General features: G+C 58.5%; 1 protein-coding gene across 1 annotated transcript in view; it reads right to left on the bottom strand.

Moving 5' to 3' along the window:
* The window catches only part of LOC124592640 (proteoglycan 4-like), a 144,786-nt gene that overhangs the window by 8,670 nt on the left and 118,090 nt on the right, over positions 1–18,026 (bottom strand). Inside the window, exons 3-4 of the mRNA XM_047131857.1 lie at positions 7,220–8,228; positions 3,419–3,470 (exon numbers count right to left, since the gene is read on the bottom strand). Of these exons, the coding sequence (XP_046987813.1) occupies positions 3,419–3,470; positions 7,220–8,228 (1,061 nt within the window). The remainder of the gene's footprint in view (positions 1–3,418; positions 3,471–7,219; positions 8,229–18,026) is intronic.

Genomic DNA, 18,026 nt, shown 5'->3' with positions numbered 1-18,026 from the left:
GGTGCCCTTTGGCCGGTGGGGGTGGTTCGCGTGTGTCTCGTTCGCGCTCGGTGTCTGGTCGTGGTCGTGCTGCTCCCCCGTCTGTCGGCGGTTTCCGACGTCGTCTGTACGTTTTTGTTCGTTTGCGGCGTGCGTGCCGACGTCGTCCCGTCGCGACCTTTCAACCGAAAGTGTGGCGCCCGAAGGTGAACGAACGTAACCCTGACCTCGGCGCTTTACGCTGAGCCGAGCGAACCGAACCGAACCTAACCTGTGGTGTGGCGAGGTGAGCTCAGCCTGTGAGCCCCTAACGTCTACGTAAGGTAAGCTGTCCGGCTCACGCCTCACGTTTGAACGCTTTTTTAACCTACGTTTGACGCTTCTTAACCTAGCACTGACCCCTTAACCTAACGTGTAACCTAACCTAACCTAACCTCTGACGCCTGACGTGTTTGAATGCTTAACCTAAGTTTGACGCTTAACCTAACCCAAGTCCCCTTAACCTAACCCACGTCCACCTAACCTAACCTAACGTAGACGTGTAAACGTAATGTGTAACGCGTAACGTGTAAGGTCGGCTGTCGTGTGTGCTTGACGGCAGATTGGGTTGGTCTGTAGATTCGGATTGCGGTTTGCCTCGGTCGAGGGGTTGGGTCGGAAGCGGCGAGGGGCGGCGGCGCCTGTTGCGCAGGCGGCGTCCGTTTGCGGCGGGCAATTGGTGAGAAACGGCTGTGAATGTTGGCCGGCGAGAGGAGGAGGACGGCGCGCGATGTGGCCCGACGGCTGCGGGCCGATCGGGAAACGGCGGGAGGGCGACGGAAGGCGATGGGGCGGCGGAGGCGCGTTTACACGGCCGTCATCGCCGCACGCCTCGGCTTGTGTGGCTGTGGCGCCGGCCGCGCTGGCCGGGCTGCCGCGGCGACGGTGTGGGAGTTTTGCCGAAGGTTTGGCCATTGTGGCGGGTCGTCGGCTGGGGCTGTGGGGGCGGCATTTGGGCGGGGGCGGCGATTCTCGGCGGGCCGACCCAGGCTGTAGCGCGCGGTAGCTGCAGTTTGGCCGTGGTTTGCGGCGCTGCCGTGGCGACTGGTTGGCGACTGTGGTGTGGCTGTGTGTAGCCCCATCCTCGGTGGTTTGAAAGGCGCGGGCGGTTGTGGCGCAGGTTTGGGGCTGCTCCGCACAGGCTGTCGGACGTTGGGCGGTAGCAAGCGCGGGAGGCGCGGCGCGGCGGCGCGCAGAGTGGCGGCCGCTCTCTCGGCCGTCCGCGCCCGCCCGCGACACTGGCTGGGCCTTGTGATTCTCTGCTCTGCTGCTGTGCTGTGCTTGCGTGCCTGCCGTCCCGCTCGCTCTCGCTGTGTGTTACGCGCGTCGTCGAAATGGCAGATCAGGCGGCTACGAACGAGACTGCTGCGGCACCCGCCGCCACCGGCACTACGAAGAAGGCCAAGTCTGCGTCGTCTGCGAAGAAGCCGCGCGCCAAGCCTGCGCACCCGCGCACCTCTGAGATGGTGACGGCCGCCATCAAGAGTCTGAAGGAGCGCGGCGGGTCGTCGCTGCAGGCGATCAAGAAGTACATAGCCGCGCACTACAAGCTGGACGCGGAGAAGCTGGCGCCGTTTATCAAGAAGTACCTCAAGTCGGCCGTCGTGGCGGGCGAGCTGGTGCAGACGAAGGGGAAGGGCGCGTCCGGCTCGTTCAAGCTTGCCGGCGCCGGCGGCGGCGGGGGGGCGGCCGAGGGCGGCAAGGCTCGTGCTGGCGGTGCCAAGAAGAAGCGCGCCGCTCCGGCCAGCAAGGAGAAGAAGGGCGCCCGTGCGGCCGGCGCAAAGAAGGCTGGTGGCGTGAAGGCGGCGACCGGTCGGAAGGCGGGCGCCGCCAAGAAGGCGTCTGCGGCGTCGGCCGCTCCCGCGGGTGCGAAGAAGGCGGCTGCGGCCAAGCCGGCCAAGGCCAAGTCGCCGTCGAAGGCGAAGAAGGCCGCCAAGGTTCCGACGAAGAAGCCGAAGGCGCCGCGCCCGAAGAAGGCGACGACGCCGTCTAAGGCGAAGGCTTCGCCCAAGAAGAAGAAGTAGAGTAGAGGAGAAAGAGATGGGAAAGGAAGGGTTTGGCGCTTGGCTCCGTCGTCCCCACCCCCCGTCGTCGTCTAGTGGCGCGCAAGAGACGCGCGGCCCAAAACGGCCCTTCTCAGGGCCATCAAAGCACGTCGGGGAAGGTTTTGATTGTCGTGTTGCGTTTGGTGTGGGGGTCTGTCTGTATGCCCGTGGGGATGCTGTTTGCGTGCCGCGGTGGTTGGATTGCGGGGGTCGGTGGCGGGTGTGGGCGGCGGTAGCGGTAAGCGGTGTTGTTGTTGTTGTCGTGGTTGATTGTCGCCGTGTTTGTGGCGGCGGCCGACGGTTGGTTTTCTGTCACGTTGTTGTTTTGTTTGAATACGTTGGTTGGCTTGCCTGCGTTCGTTCTTCTCGGATGTCTGTCGTCTTGTCGAGTCGTGTCTGGTCTTTGTTTTGTTCCTTTGTGTGTGTTATGTTTTGCAACGGGGGGCACGTTGAGATGTGGGAAGGAGTCGGCGGGGGATTTCGGTGGCGTGTAGAGCGAGCGAGCGCGCCTGCCTGGCCGTTGGCCGTCGGAGTGGAGTGCGGGTGTTTTTGTTTTTGTTTTCGAAACGAAAGCGGCGGCCGGCCAGCCACCCGTGCGGTGTGACGTCGGCCGTTGGGTATTGTGCGCCGGGGAGGGATGATGTGTGATTGTTGCGCGCTGCTAGCAGGCAGGCAGAGTGAGCGGGTGTGGCGGACGGACGGGAAGTGGTGGTTTTTGTTTTTGGGTTGCGGGGCGAGAGGCAGGCGACCGACAAAGGTTGCTCGCGACGGAGAGATGTTAGTGGCCCTGAAAAGGGCCGTTTTTGTTTGTGCGGTGCGGTGCCGCGGCGCGGTTTAGGCGCGCTCGCCGCGGATGCGGCGCGCGAGCTGGATGTCCTTGGGCATGATGGTGACGCGCTTGGCGTGGATTGCGCACAGGTTGGTGTCTTCGAAGAGGCCGACGAGGTAGGCCTCGCTGGCCTCCTGCAGGGCCATGACTGCGGAGCTCTGGAAGCGCAGGTCGGTCTTGAAGTCCTGGGCGATCTCGCGCACTAGGCGCTGGAATGGCAGCTTGCGGATGAGCAGCTCTGTGCTCTTCTGGTAGCGCCTGATTTCTCGCAGGGCGACGGTGCCCGGCCTGTAGCGGTGGGGCTTCTTGACGCCTCCGGTGGCGGGCGCGCTCTTCCTCGCCGCCTTGGTGGCGAGCTGTTTGCGCGGCGCCTTTCCGCCGGTGGACTTGCGGGCCGTTTGCTTTGTGCGGGCCATGGCGGTAGCGGTAGCGGAGCGGCGTGCGTGGAGGTTAGGTGCGGCGCGGCGTCCGGTGCTGCCTTGACAACGGGCCCGCGCGACTCCGACTCCGTTACTCATGTGCCTACCTGAGGCACGTGTGTGAGCAGGGTAAGCACTTGTGTGCTGTTCCTGCAGGACCTGAAAGAGATGTTTTTGAAAAGACTTCCTAACTGTTGTTGGGGTCCTCTCGGTGTTTATCTCGTGGGTCCTGGTGTTGTTGGGGGAAGGGTTATTCCCGCAACAGGTCCGGCCAACGGGTAGTTGGTCGATGGTGTTGCTGCTGGCCCAAGCGCCGAATGAGCCGATTGCGGGATTGACCCGCTTTTTGGTAAAACTGACGTGCTAGGACTCGGAATCGGTCCCGCAACGTCAGGATACCCGTGTCTTCATGGAGAAAGGTGGTTGGGTAGAACCTGGGAAGGCCCAGCGCAAGCTTCAGCGCCTTGTTTTGGACGCATTGTAGCGATCGTATCGAGGAGTCGGCGGCATTGCCCCACACCACGGCCGCGTACTCTAACACTGGACGTACCAGTGTCAGATACAGCGTGATGCCGTGACGGGAGGGCAATGTGGACTCCGGGTTTAACAAGGGATAGAGTGCACGAAGCCGCCCTATCCCCTTGTTTCGGATCCACTGGATGTGTGGGGCCCAGGTGAGCCGCTGGTCTAGTCTCACTCCGAGGTAGGTAGCTGTTTTTGACCACGGGATGGGGCCTCCCGCGATGTGTAGGGCTTCTAGGTTTGGCGGCACTCTGCGCTTCGTGAACGCCACCGCCTGGCTCTTGCCAGCGTTAAATTTAAGGCGCCACATGGTGGCCCAAGCACCGAGCGCTTCACATCCTTGCTGGAGGCGACGCCCCATGGTATGCGCGTTCATGCTCCGGGTGAACAGAGCAGTGTCGTCCGCATAGAGGGCCAACTCTACTCCGTTCACTCGCGGAGCGTCGGCGGTGAAGAGCGAGTAGAGTATGGGGCCTAGTACCGATCCCTGCGGTACGCCGGCACGTATGGGTCTGTTTGTGGACCTTCCCTGTTCTGCCCTGACGTGGAAAGTCCTGCCAGATAAGTAGGACCTGAGAAGCACTCCGTGCGACGTCGGTACCCCGAGTACAAACAACTTGTAGACGAGGCCGTCATGCCACACGGAGTCGAAGGCGCGTGAGACGTCCAGGAATACCGCCCCAAGGTATTCCCTCGTCTCCAGCGCCCTCATAGCTGGTTCCACGAGGCGGAGCAGCTGGTGGGTCGTGGAGTGACCTCCACGAAAACCAAACTGTTCGTCTGGCAGTATGTCTTCCTGGTCCACGTGTTGCAGAAGTCGCCGCACGTAAAGTCTCTCGAAAACCTTTGAGAGACTTGGGAGGAGGCTTATGGGTCTGTAGCTGGATGGCGACCGGGGGTCCTTGTCTTGCTTCGGGATGGCCACCACCTCGGCATGTTTCCACACCGAGGGGTAGACACCCGAGGCCAGGATTTCGTTAAAGACTGTGGCCAGGTATTGCTCGTACTCCTGAGGAAGATTCCTAAGGAGAGAGTTCGGGATGCCGTCGATGCCGCCTGCCCTCCGGGCGTTGAGCGATCGGAGTTGCAATGCGACTTCTTCGGCGGTGATGGGGTCTATGCTGTCACCCTCCTCTCGTGCGTCGAGGAAGACTGGGAGACGTTCTTCCACTAGACGGACGTGGGCCACGTCGATGTCTTCTACCACGGGTCGGAAGTTTGCCTCAAAGGTGTCCGCTAGGACACTTGCCTTGGCGTCCGGCTCGCAGTAGTGGTCCTGACCGAGTTGCAGGGGGGGAATGCGCTGCCTGCGGCGCAGAAAACCTCTCACGACTCGCCATGCACTGCCGTCATCTGGGTCGAGGGACTCGACAAGGTCGGCCCATGCTTGGTTGCGGTGTTCGCGGACGGCCGCAGTGATGGCACGACGCATGCGGTTTACGCGGCGTTTCGTTTCCGGCTGTCGCGTTATTTGCCACTCACGGAAGAGATGGTTTTTCGCAACTATGAGCTCCCGTATTGCTTGCGGGAGGCGTCGCGACCTGTCTTGCGGCCGATGAGTGCGACCAGGTGTGGCAGTCTCTGCCGCTCGCAGGAGCGCCTGATTTAGGGAGGTGATGGCGGCTTCCGCCCCCACCTCCTCCGGATCAGGGGCATCTGTGAGGTACTCCCGTACCTCGGTTTGGAAGTGCTCGACGTTGATATTTTTGAAGGATGGACGACCGGCCCGCACCGCCGCGCCGACGACGTCTATGTCGAAGATCACCGGCAAGTGATCTGATGACAAAGCCGTCCTCGTCTCGGCAGTCGTAAACCGATCGACCCCCCTCAGTATAGCAACGTCGAGAACGTCAGGTTGTCCGCGCACTGGGATGTGGGTTGGGTCGTAGGGCCCTAGAATGATGGCGCCGTGTCTGAGGGCGGCGCGTTCAAGTCGGCGCCCGCTGACATTTGTGAGGCGGGAGTTCCAGTGGGCGGACTTTGCGTTAAAGTCCCCCCCGATGAACAGCCTCCCCTCCATGTCCAGTAGGGTGTCGAAATCGGCCTCTTGCAGAACACCCCGCGGCGGCCGGTATGCCGCCACGAAGGTGATCTTGCCGACAGACGTGTTGACGGTCACGCCGGTGGCTTCAACGTGCTCGAGTTGTGGCAGTTGCACCGGGTAGTGCCGCAAGGACGACCTAACATACGCCGCCGTTCCGCCGCCGTGGGTCGGCCGGTCGGTGCGGTAGCAGCTGTAGTTTGCGACCCTGACGTGCACACCGGGTTTTAGGAATGTTTCACTGACGAGGCAGATGTCTACTGCCTCGCTGTATAGAAATTCCCTAAATTCACCCTGCTGCGGTATAAGACTGTTTGCGTTAAAAACGCAAATAGTCAGGCCATGGGTATGGTCGTTATCCATGACTGGGTGGCTGGGCGATGGCCTGGAGGGCCGTCGCAGCTGCGGAGACTAGACTGGGTAGTTGTGTCATGATTCTGTTTAATGTTTGCAGTAGCGTCTGCAGATCATCACTGATAGCGCTCGCGGCCGCGGGGGCGGGTGGCGCTGGGGCTGTACTAGGCTGGCACTGTTTTGCGACGGGTGTCTGCGCAGCAGGGGCAGCCTGTCCATTTTCGGCGCGGGTCGGGGGGGGCAGTGGGAGTAGCCCAGCAGCACTGGGTTCCGGCTGTGTGTTGGTAGGTGGTTGCAGGTTGCGGGCGGGTAGGCGGCGTTCACCGCGAGGCGGGGCCTGCTGTTCAGCAGCCCGTCTCCCGGCAACGGACGCAAAACTGACTCCTGTCTGCACTTTTTTGGCAGCCTTGCCACGCTTGCGGGATTTGAATGCGTTACAGCCCCTGTAGCTAGCAACATGCGGCTCACTGCAGTTGCAGCATTTGGGCGGTTCGTCGCGCTTTTTTGCGCAGTCACGGCTTTGGTGTGCACCTGCACACTTTACGCAACGCGCGGGCATGGTGCAGTTGTGTGCAACATGGTCTAGGCCTTGGCAGGAGTAACACTGGAGCCTCTTGCCTTTGGCCTTGAGTAGTTCGACTGAAACGTCGATGTCCGCAATTTTGTCGAGTTGGAAGATTTTCCTGTTGTCCTCGTTGTCCACTAGGACGACAAGGAACAACGGCATCTTTTTGTGCGTACGCGGCGATGTCATTAATTCTACCGTGCGCGCGGAAAAACCCGACTCCGCGAGTTCTTGTTTAAGGTGGGTAGGGTCCATCTTGATTGGCAGGTGACGTATAACCACCTTTAGTAGCTTCAGGGACTCGGTGTTGTGGGTATAGCAATGGAGTCCCTGATCCCTAACGAGATCCATGAGCTTTTTGTGCTCGTCTATGGATGTTGGGAGGACCTTGTAGACGTTATTCGATTGGACTTTGAACGACTTTACTTCCACCACTTCTTTAATCATGCGGCGGAGGTCCATGAACTCGTCGTCCCACGTCACGATTACTGGAGGGGGGCGTGTCTGTTTACGTGTTGGGGCGGCGGGTTCCGCTTCCATGACAACTTCGGTTGCCTCTGCGAACCGATTTGATGTGGCTGGCAGTGGGGCGAGCACCTTCTCAAGCCTTTTGGGCTTGGCAGTGTGCCGCCGGTTTGGTACGGTAAAACCGTCTTCCTCGGCTGTAGGGGGCGCTGTGGGTGCGTCTGCAGCAGCAGCCTTCTTTTTTGTTTGGCGCCCTTCAGGCGCGGTTGCTGCAGTTTGTTCCTCGGAGTCGGAGGTGGCTGGTCGTTTCCGTGATGCCTGTTGCGCATCCATCGGCATTTCTGCCGATAGAAGTGTCCCCAGGTTGGCTTCAGGAATTTCTAGTAGAACTGGCGTTGTTGGGTGCCGTGTTGGGTTTGGGTGGTCGCTGTCAGTCAGTCCCTGCACGGCGAGGACTGGCGCACTAGCGGCTTCTTCACTGGAATTGTCCGTTGGGGCGATCAGCAGAGCACTGGCTTCTTGAGTAGCCACGTCTGGTGACGCAACACCACTCGGGGCCGCCTCCGCCGGGGCAGCAGCGTCTTGGGTTGCTACACCCGGCAGGACTCCCGGCGGAACAATCACCTCTTCTAAGGCCGAGCGCGGCAGTCCACTCAGCAGATACGAAGCCTCTGTTGGCGGCAGCTGTGCCAGGGCGGCGCTTAATTCGTGGCGCACGAAAAGTTTGTACGCCTTTTCCGCGGCCTCTTTTTCTGCGGGTGTTGTTGGCTTTGCTGCGCGATTCATAATCACGAACAGCTCAACTGCAGAGATGGGGTGGTAGCCTGAGGGGGCGCAAGAAGCGCCGACCGTGGACGCGGTATCGCTGTAGGCGGGTGGTGTGGCGGATGCTGCCGCCGACAGAGTGCGATCTGTCGGGACAACATCCTCTTTGGCGGTTAGGCAGCTATTATTTGGGTCCATGGGGCACCTGTAATTGAGAAAGAAAAGATGTAGATATCTAACTCTAGTGATCGCGGACTGGTCCCACGTGAAGGGGGTCCTGGATCACAGCGTGCCCTATCGTTCCCTAGGCGTGACGCAAATCGATTCCTGAATCGATTTGTGCCACAGCCAGTAGCAGATAACACGACAATTTTGCCGCTAACAAACCCGCGTGCGAGTAGTCAGCAGGAGAGACAAGCTTTTGCTTTTGCCACGCGGGCGCCGTTGACCAACGCACCTTAACAAAGGCGCGCAGACAAAGACGCGCGAGAACAATAGCGCGAGCGAGACAATAGCAGCTGCGGTGAGCCAGAGCGTCCTCTCGCTACGGCGGCTCAGCGCAGTCTCTTCTTCTGCCTAACGGGCCCGCGCGCCTCCGTGCTGCGCTTATATGCCCTCGGTTGCGCGTGGTGGGGGGAGGGCGGGCCAGAGTCTATATAGGGGGGCGGCGGGCGCGCTGGGCGCAGACCGTAGCCGACTCTCCAGCCGCTGCAGCTGCTGTTTGTGCACGTTTTGCTTTGCCCGAGGAAGGAAGGATGACAGGCCGCGGCAAGGGAGGAAAGGGGCTCGGCAAGGGTGGCGCCAAGCGGCACCGCAAGGTGTTGCGCGACAACATCCAGGGCATCACGAAGCCCGCCATCCGCCGCCTGGCTCGCAGGGGCGGCGTGAAGCGCATCTCTGGTCTGATCTACGAGGAGACCCGCGGGGTGCTGAAGGTGTTCCTGGAGAACGTGATCCGCGACGCGGTGACGTACACTGAGCACGCCAAGCGCAAGACTGTGACGGCCATGGACGTGGTGTACGCCCTGAAGAGGCAGGGGCGCACCCTGTACGGTTTCGGCGGTTAGGCTGCGTCGCAGCGGGCGCTGGCCTTCCCGCGGCCGTGCTTGTGGGTGGGAGAGACTAGAAAACGGCCCTTTTCAGGGCCACCACACTGTTCGGAAGTTGAAAAGTGCGAAAGAGTCTGTGTTGTTGCTGCGTGTGTGCGCTGTGTTGTTTGTTTGTTTCTCTCTCTCTTTCTTTCTTTGTTTCTTTCTTTCCGTTTGTGAGCGACGTGATGTGACTGGGAGGGGAGAAGGAAAGGAAACGTGTCATGTGGCTGGCTGTGTGTGGAGCTGCTTCGTTTGTGTGTCTTTGTATCGATCGCGACGGAGATGGCGGGCTGTGTGTTGTTGTGCGAGAGGCGGTGATTATTTGCTTGCGTGGTTTGGCTCTGTGTGTTTGCGGCGGCGTTGGGGTTTCCGAGGCAAGGCGGCCGGATCAGCTGTTTCGTTCGTGTCGACGGCCGTTGCGCGCGGGAGTGGAGGGCGGTGTGTCGACACGCCTCCCTTTAACAATGGTCATTATTGCTGCCGTTGTCGTTTGGAAGGCGACTGCGACCGTGCAAAATGTGTGTGTGTGTGTGTGTTGGGCCACACGGGCTGTGTGGACGACAAGATGGCGGACGAGCGCCGGCGGCGGCTGTGCTGTGAAAGTGCAAAGTTAAAAAACAAAACAAGGTGCGGCGAGGACGACTGAAATTTTGCTTTGGACGTAGGTTTGTGTGGTGCCCTGAAAAGGGCCGATTGTTGTGGGCCGAGCCGGCAAAGCGCGTTGCGTGCAGGGGAGCACGCGGCGGCTGCGATTGCCTGGCCTCCTTTAGGCCTTCTTCTCGGTCTTCTTTGGCAGCAGGACGGCCTGGATGTTGGGCAGGACACCACCCTGTGCGATGGTGACGCCCGACAGGAGCTTGTTGAGCTCCTCGTCGTTGCGGATGGCAAGCTGCAGGTGGCGCGGGATGATGCGCGTCTTCTTGTTGTCGCGGGCCGCGTTTCCGGCCAGCTCGAGCACCTCAGCCGCGAGGTACTCCATGACGGCGGCGAGGTAGACGGGCGCCCCGGCGCCGACGCGCTCTGCGTAGTTTCCCTTGCGCAGGAGGCGGTGGATTCTGCCGACCGGGAACTGGAGCCCAGCCCTGCTTGAGCGGGACTTTGACTTGCCCTTGACTTTGCCTCCCTTTCCGCGTCCGGACATGGCGATGGGCTAGCGACGGTGCACACGAAACGGAAACGAAAACGACCGGTGCGAGCGGCAGCGAGTCGAGCAGCGGAGTGCGTGCCGGCGCAGCCGGGGTGGGGGTGCTTTATGGGCTCGGGTGCGGCGGCCGGTTGCGCGCGCGCCCCATTGGTCGGCGGCCGCAACAGGGCGAGCTGGTAAAGGTGCGGCGGCGGCTGGCGGCGGGTGCCACTGTGTGGGGAGACGCTGACTAGAGCGGAGCGCTTGGTACTGGTGTTGCTGCTGCCGTACGTTGGTTCGAGATGCCGCCCAAGACTAGCGGGAAGGCCGCCAAGAAGGCTGGCAAGGCGCAGAAGAACATTTCGAAGGGCGACAAGAAGAAGAAGCGCAAGAGGAAGGAGAGCTATGCCATCTACATCTACAAGGTGCTGAAGCAGGTGCACCCTGACACGGGCATCTCGTCGAAGGCGATGAGCATCATGAACAGCTTCGTGAACGACATTTTCGAGCGCATTGCGGCCGAGGCTTCTCGGCTGGCGCACTACAACAAGCGCTCGACCATCACGTCCCGCGAGATCCAGACCGCTGTGCGGCTGTTGCTGCCTGGCGAGCTGGCCAAGCACGCCGTGAGCGAGGGCACGAAGGCGGTGACCAAGTACACGAGCTCCAAGTAAGGAGGTGGCTCTGGAATGGAAGGAAGGATGGAGAAGGCTCCTCCGTTGCGAGAGCGGCAAAACGGCCCTTTTCAGGGCCACCAACTTGCCTTTTGCGGGAAGGGCGGAATTGTTGTTGTTGTTTGTGTGGACGGCTGTGATGTATGTGTGCATTTTGATTGTGGGTGGGGGGGCGCGTCAAAGCGTGTTGCGCGGGGTACGGCCACGAGGTTGGTCGCCGTGGCGTGGAATGGTGGCACGCCTCGTTGGCGTGGTTTTTGACCCATTGGTGTTGTTGGTGTGTGTGTGTGTGTTACCCGTCTGCGAGGGGGGACTGTGCGATCGGCGACTTTTGTGTCACCGTAACGACGGCCGTTTGCGGGTTTGTTTTTTTGCACATCATACATGGCGAGGGTGAAATGTGAAATGTTTTTGTTTGGTTGTTTTTTTTTTTTTTTGCCGCCCACTATTCCCTTTGCTGTACGCCGAGTTTGACAATGGTGCGACGTAACTGCAGCGTGGAGGTGTGTGAGTGACGTTGAAATGAACGTGCCATTAAGACGCATTGTTGTTGTATTGTACTGTACGTGTACGGCGAACACGCACGATGATGTACCATTCGACTCTGATGTTTGATAGCCGTGTCTGACTGATTGCGTACGACGCACGCACACCGATGTCGTCATTCAAGATGCACGCGTGTCCAGTGCAGTACAGTAAGCGCGACGCTAGACGACGACGGCGGCGGCGGCGGCGGCGGCGGCGGTCGTTTGTTTGGCGAATGTCTGTACACGTGTTTGTCTGTGTCCATCCGGTGCGTATTTGTTTGTTTGAAAGTGTTTTGTGTGTCGGTGACGTGGTCCGATCCGTCGCCCCCTGAGTAACTGTCGATCGGCGCGATAGACGGGCGTCACGCAACTGAACCGAAGTCTTGGGCACACCCGTCATACTGTTGTACACCGTCGCGCTGAGAACGGTAACGAAAGGTTGACTTTGATCGGTCGAATGTCTGGGCAGAACGTGAGGAATGAGGCAAGAGTGCAAGGAGGGGGGGCAAAAGAGAGAGGAAGGGAAAAAGGGGAGAAACGCATTCGTAGAGCAACGGAACGTTCCCGTGTCGGAGGCGTATTGGAGCCGCACTGAAATGCGTTTAACGGCGGCGCGGCTGCAAGTGTCTGCCGTGGTGAACGTTACCTTTGACGGCTGCATTGGGCTTTGCCTTTGCTTTTGCTTTCGCTTTCGCTTTCCCGGATGTACGTAACGTTTGTTGATATGGTTCTGAGGAAGAGTGTATGACAGTGCCGTGCCGTCCATGTTCGTGTGCCCTCCCATTGTGTGTATGCTATTGTCTGTGTACGTGAATGATGTATGTAGGTGTTAGTGGACATGTTTTACCATTGGGGGGAAATGGATCGTCGATAGTTGCCGTCACTCTGTCACGGTCGAGATGACGCACCCTCCGTACAGAAAGGTGTCGAGAAAGTGAGTGTGTGTGTGCGTGCGTCCGTGAATTGGCAGTGTTTGGAGGTGGGCGTGCCCTGCATGTGGCCCGGAAGGCTGTTCGTTAGGCGGTAGTGTTGTGTGGACAGGGGAGGGGCATGCGTAACGCTGCTGGCATGGCATTTCGGGAGATGGGAGGGGGCAAACGAGGAGCGGCGGCCAAAGACGGGACGGGGAGGGGCGCGGTGTGGGTGGCTTGCGCCTGTGCTCGGCGTTGTGGTTTGTGCAAAAGAGGAGGAGAAAAACAATGTGAGTTGCCAGGGAGGGGAGCGGTGTTGTGTTGTGGTTGTCGTGGTGTAGCCGCAGACGCGGCTGTCAGTGAACGTGGCGAGACGGACGGATGCGCGGAGGGGCGGGGGCGGCGCATTTCGCCGGTGCCGTGCCATGCCTGAAAGCCGCGTGGTCGCTGTGTTGTTGGTGGCGTGGGGGCGAGGAGAGTACCGTACGGGTGTGCTTGTGCGCCGGAAATGGCACACTGCGCCCGCCCGTCTTGGAGGCTGATGGCTGTGGTGTGGAAATGGGGCGCGGTGATGTTGAAGCAGTTGAAGAACAGAAAAGAAACCAAGAAAACGGAAGGCGTGATGCGGCGGTGGTGGTGAGAGCGGGAAAAACAAAACAAAAAAAAAAGAAGGAAAAACAACGAGAAAACAAAAAGTCTATCAATATTAAAATGGAAATGGACCCAGGTATAACCTCCCTGCACAAATAGCAGAGAGTCCGATGATAATAAAAATGTGCCAGAATGTTAACGTCCCTACAAAACAAACCCAACGATAATATTAATGAAAGAGTGAACCGTATGTAACATTGCAACAGACATAATGAAACCTGATAAATTGTATAAGGGCAGCAGCGTTGACCTTTGGCCCTGTATTCAGAATAAAAAGAGCCAAAGATCGTTACCCCAATGAAAAAGACACTGAAACACGTATGTAACATAGTAGCGATGGCGAGACATTGTAGCATCTGTGACCAGAGAGTTTGCGCTGGACTGCGCGAGTGTTGCGAGCGGTTCTCAGTCAGTCAGTAGTCGTTGCGAGTCCGTAGCTATGTGTAGTTGAGGGCTGTACTCTGTCAGTAGTCGTCGCGTGCAGTACGCTAATAGTCGTCATGCAGAGCGGTCGGTCAGTAGTAGCAGCCGAGCGCGGTTGTGTGATGTAGGCGGTCGGCAACACTGGTCAAGATGGTGAATAAGGTATACTGTTAATTAATATAATCATTAGATAATGAAAAATTGTATTTATTGTAATTATTCTCCAACAAGTTCCCCAATAATAATTTTTATTTCAAAAGCATTTTTCAAACATTTAATTGTTTATTGAACTAAAGAGTTCGTTGCACTTCACATTTCATTCCACTTCTTTGAAGAAAAATGTCACTAAAATCACAAAAAAAGAGAATATTATTATTTGCAATGCAGTTCCTCCAAGCGCTGCGCAACAACCAGAGCAGAAATGTGACATCCATTTATTCGGAGGTAAGACTTTAATTCTGATTGTTTTGCACAGGGCCAAAGACCGATATTTCGGTTTAATTGAAGTTTCTTGTCACTGAACGGACTTTTTTAAATGTTGTGTGAAGACTTTATATTTGAGTCAGATTGCGAATTTCACATTTTTGTTGCCATTTTCAATACCTCTCATTGTGGGCGAGGTTACAATTAGCGCAATGTCCATTAGCATCCGTAAATAACATTGTCCATTATTTTAAATTTTGCTGGGAGGTTACAACACACACACACACACACACAAAAAAAAAAAAAAAAAAAAAAACAAAAAAAAACAAAAAAATTGCATTTATATCCGCTCCTCAATTGTAGATACCCCTTACACAGCTGTGTGCAATGAATGAGTGCTGGCTGGTAATTAATTGCACTCCTTGGAGGGAAATGCCATAGGAAGTAGTCTTTAAAAAGTGAATGTTTTTCGTTAAGAGACAAAAGTTACTTTAGAAAAAAAGTAATAGTGGGGCTTTTGTTGTTGAACAAAATAAGTACAATGAACATACGTTATCAGATTTGCGCAATGCAGCGTCACACCACCTTTTGATTATAACACAATAGACTATACATCGTCCCGAACCGTGACCAGAGTCGCGAGACGAGCAGAGCACGCCGCCGACGCCCGCTCAGTACAACCGTCCACCCGCTACTACTGTCGACCGACTACTACCTCTCCCGACTCGCGCTACAATATATATATAACAACTGTTCCTGGCGACCCGGTGCGTGCCACTACTGTCGTCTGGCGCGGTCCAAGCGCCGACTAGCAGCGATAAAGAACTCTCTGGTCAGACAGAGATGCTGTCATGCCTCGCCATCGCTCTGGTAATGAATACATACGTGTTGCAGCGTGCGTACCACCGGAACACGCAGTGGCGGAGCCAAAGACTGTGTTGTCGAGGTCGAGTGCGAGCGGGAAGAGAGGCAGCGTCGGCACGGAGATGCAAGCGAGCGCGAGACGCACGGGGGCTGCGGCGTGGCGCGTTTGCGGTCGGCGCCTTTGGTGGCAACGGCCGGGACAAGCAGCGGTGTATGGTGTGGTGCGGGGCGGACAGGGGCGGCGGTGGACGGGGAGGAGGCGGCGCGACGACGGCATGGGGGCGAAAACGGGACGGGGGACGGCGGATGTTGAGAGGCGTCACGCGCGGACAGGACACAGACACAGAGACACACAGATTGGAAAGGGAGGGTGCGCGGTAGTAGTTGGGAATGTGCGTACCGTGCGGGATGGGAGTGGGCGAGGAACACGGTCGTGGCCCCTGTTTTGGGTGCGTGTGATGACGTCGGTGTGTTGTGGGAAGGGAAGGTGCTGTGGCGGCGGCGCGTAATGGGCGTAGGCCGAAAAGAGAAAGGAACGTGGGCAGTGTGTTGGCAAGCGTCGGTTCGACTGCGACGTTGATGGGCAGGGCAGGGCAGGGCAGGGCAGGGCAGGGCAAGGTTAATGGTGGTAGGAGTAGGCGTGTGGGCGCAAAAAAATCTGCCGCTGCAGCGCGGTGCCGTAACCGCCATGGCGGGAAGGAGAGAGGGCCAAAGAAAGAAAGAAAGAAAGAAGAAAACAAAAAAAAAAAAAAAAAAGGAGGGGGGGGCGAAAGTGGAGAGGCGGTGGTGTGAGAAGGGCGGGGGCGGAAGGAAGGCAGGAAGGACAAGAGGCGAGGCGACGGCTTGCTTTGTGTATCGGTCGGTCTCTGGCTATGCTTCGTTTTCTGCAGCAGGGTCGGTGCGCGGCGTGGCTCGCGGCAGTGGGAACGCCTGGTGGCTGGACGGCCAGCAATGCGGTTGGATGGGCGGCCACAGCACCGCACCTGTGCCCGAGGAGGAGACGCTGGCGGCGGGCCCTGAGGTGAGGCCGGCTCGGCTGGGGCTGTGGATGTGTAGGTGTGCGCCGCTGCTGCAACAACGAGTAAAACGCGAGAAGAAGGGATGGCGGTAGAGAGAGAAAAAAAAAAAACAAAAGGTCGTGTTGTGTTGATGCGCAGGCAGACGCGTACAGAGGGACGAGCCCGGTCTGCAGCAGGGTGTGGCCGTGCCGAGTGCAGAGCAGCGGCGGCTCGGTTCGGTTCGGCCCGGCCCGGCGGGCCGCGCTGTTGTCGCGGACGTGAGCGCCCCCTGGCGGGTGGCCGGAGGCGGCGCGGCGTGTTGGACGTGTGGCTGGTGGCAGTGCACAATTTGCGAGTGGCTGGCGGTGCGGTGTGGTGTGGCGTGGCGGTTGGCGCGTCGGGCGGCGGAGAGGTATGTGTTGCGGGCGCCCTTTGCTGCGCTGCGTCGTTGCGTGTGCCGTACAGGGCGGGCGCTTGTCGACTGTGTGGGCGGTGTGGCGAATTGGCGTGAAAACGGCTGCCGAGAGGTGTGTGGTAGCGAGCCGGTCGGTGGTGTCAGTGCGAAGGGGAATGTGCGTGCGTGTTTGGCGGTGTCGGTGTGCTTTTTGCGGCGTGAGAGTGGGAATTAGTGGGGCCGGCTGTTGTGTTGGTTCCTTGTGTCTTGTGTCGCGTAGCTTGATGGCAACGTGGAAGGACGCCGGTTTCGTTTTCGTTTCGAGCCTTGCGTGTGGTTGTCGACGTTGACTGGTTGGCGTGTGCCGATGCACGTGCATGTGTGGGTCGCGAGTGCGTTTTTGGCTGGCTGTGTGTGTGTGTGTGTGTGTGTGTGTGTGTGTGTGTGTGTTTTGGGGGGGAAGGGGGAGGCGGTGGTGAAAGTGCAGTCGTCGGGTGGGGCTGGGGCTGTGCGTCGTGGCGGAAAGGTGGTAGGTTGCGGGAAGCGAGCCCGTCGTTGACGGTGTCGCGTGAGTTGTGAATCGAGTGGGGCGCGGGGCGCGGGGCGCGGGACAGGAGCAGCGTGCCGCTGCGTCGTGGTCGTCAGCAGAGGCTGTGCGTGTGCTTGTCCTTTTTGTGGGCGGTTCGGTTCGTGCGAGGCGTTTTTGTTTTGTGTTGCCCTAGTTGTTAGTTTATTTTGTTTGTGTTTGTTATTTTGAGACGACGACTGGTTGGTGGCGTGCGCGCGAAGTGGCGGTGTGCGCTTCCCGTGTCGTTTGTGTTGTTTGGTTTTTTTGTTTTTGTGTGTTTTTTTTTTTTTTTTTTTTTTTTTTTTTTTGCACTGGGCCCCGGTGGGTGGGTGCGTGTGTGTCGATTGCCGGCTGGCGAAAGGTGCGCCATCGGCGGGGTGGGTCGCCGGCACAAGTAGAGGCGGCGGCGTTGTTGTTGCTGTTGTTGTGTGGTGTTTGTTTTGTTCGGCTGTGTCGGCGAGCTGTGTTGCGGTGCGTGTGAATGGTGGTGCAAAAGTGCTGGCGTTGGGGCTGCGACTGCGACGGCGGCGAGCCGCGGGCGCGCCATTGATAGTGATGTTGTGAACAGCGGCTGTGTACGGTAGTGGTGTTGTTGTAGCACGACGTGCATCCGGGCCGGCGCGGAAAGCGCAGTTGCGGGCGGTTGCCCTTCGGTGCCAGCCATGTCGCGTGAGCGGCGGGTTGCTCTGGTGTCGACACGTGGTGCTCTGGGTTGTTGTGTGGTGCCCTTTGGCCGGTGGGGGTGGTTCGCGTGTGTCTCGTTCGCGCTCGGTGTCTGGTCGTGGTCGTGCTGCTCCCCCGTCTGTCGGCGGTTTCCGACGTCGTCTGTACGTTTTTGTTCGTTTGCGGCGTGCGTGCCGACGTCGTCCCGTCGCGACCTTTCAACCGAAAGTGTGGCGCCCGAAGGTGAACGAACGTAACCCTGACCTCGGCGCTTTACGCTGAGCCGAGCGAACCGAACCGAACCTAACCTGTGGTGTGGCGAGGTGAGCTCAGCCTGTGAGCCCCTAACGTCTACGTAAGGTAAGCTGTCCGGCTCACGCCTCACGTTTGAACGCTTTTTTAACCTACGTTTGACGCTTCTTAACCTAGCACTGACCCCTTAACCTAACGTGTAACCTAACCTAACCTAACCTCTGACGCCTGACGTGTTTGAATGCTTAACCTAAGTTTGACGCTTAACCTAACCCAAGTCCCCTTAACCTAACCCACGTCCACCTAACCTAACCTAACGTAGACGTGTAAACGTAATGTGTAACGCGTAACGTGTAAGGTCGGCTGTCGTGTGTGCTTGACGGCAGATTGGGTTGGTCTGTAGATTCGGATTGCGGTTTGCCTCGGTCGAGGGGTTGGGTC

This window comes from Schistocerca americana, unplaced genomic scaffold, assembly GCF_021461395.2.
Source record: "Schistocerca americana isolate TAMUIC-IGC-003095 unplaced genomic scaffold, iqSchAmer2.1 HiC_scaffold_95, whole genome shotgun sequence".
NCBI classification, from domain to species: Eukaryota; Metazoa; Arthropoda; class Insecta; order Orthoptera; family Acrididae; genus Schistocerca; species Schistocerca americana.
This window is presented reverse-complemented; position numbering and strand designations above follow the sequence as displayed.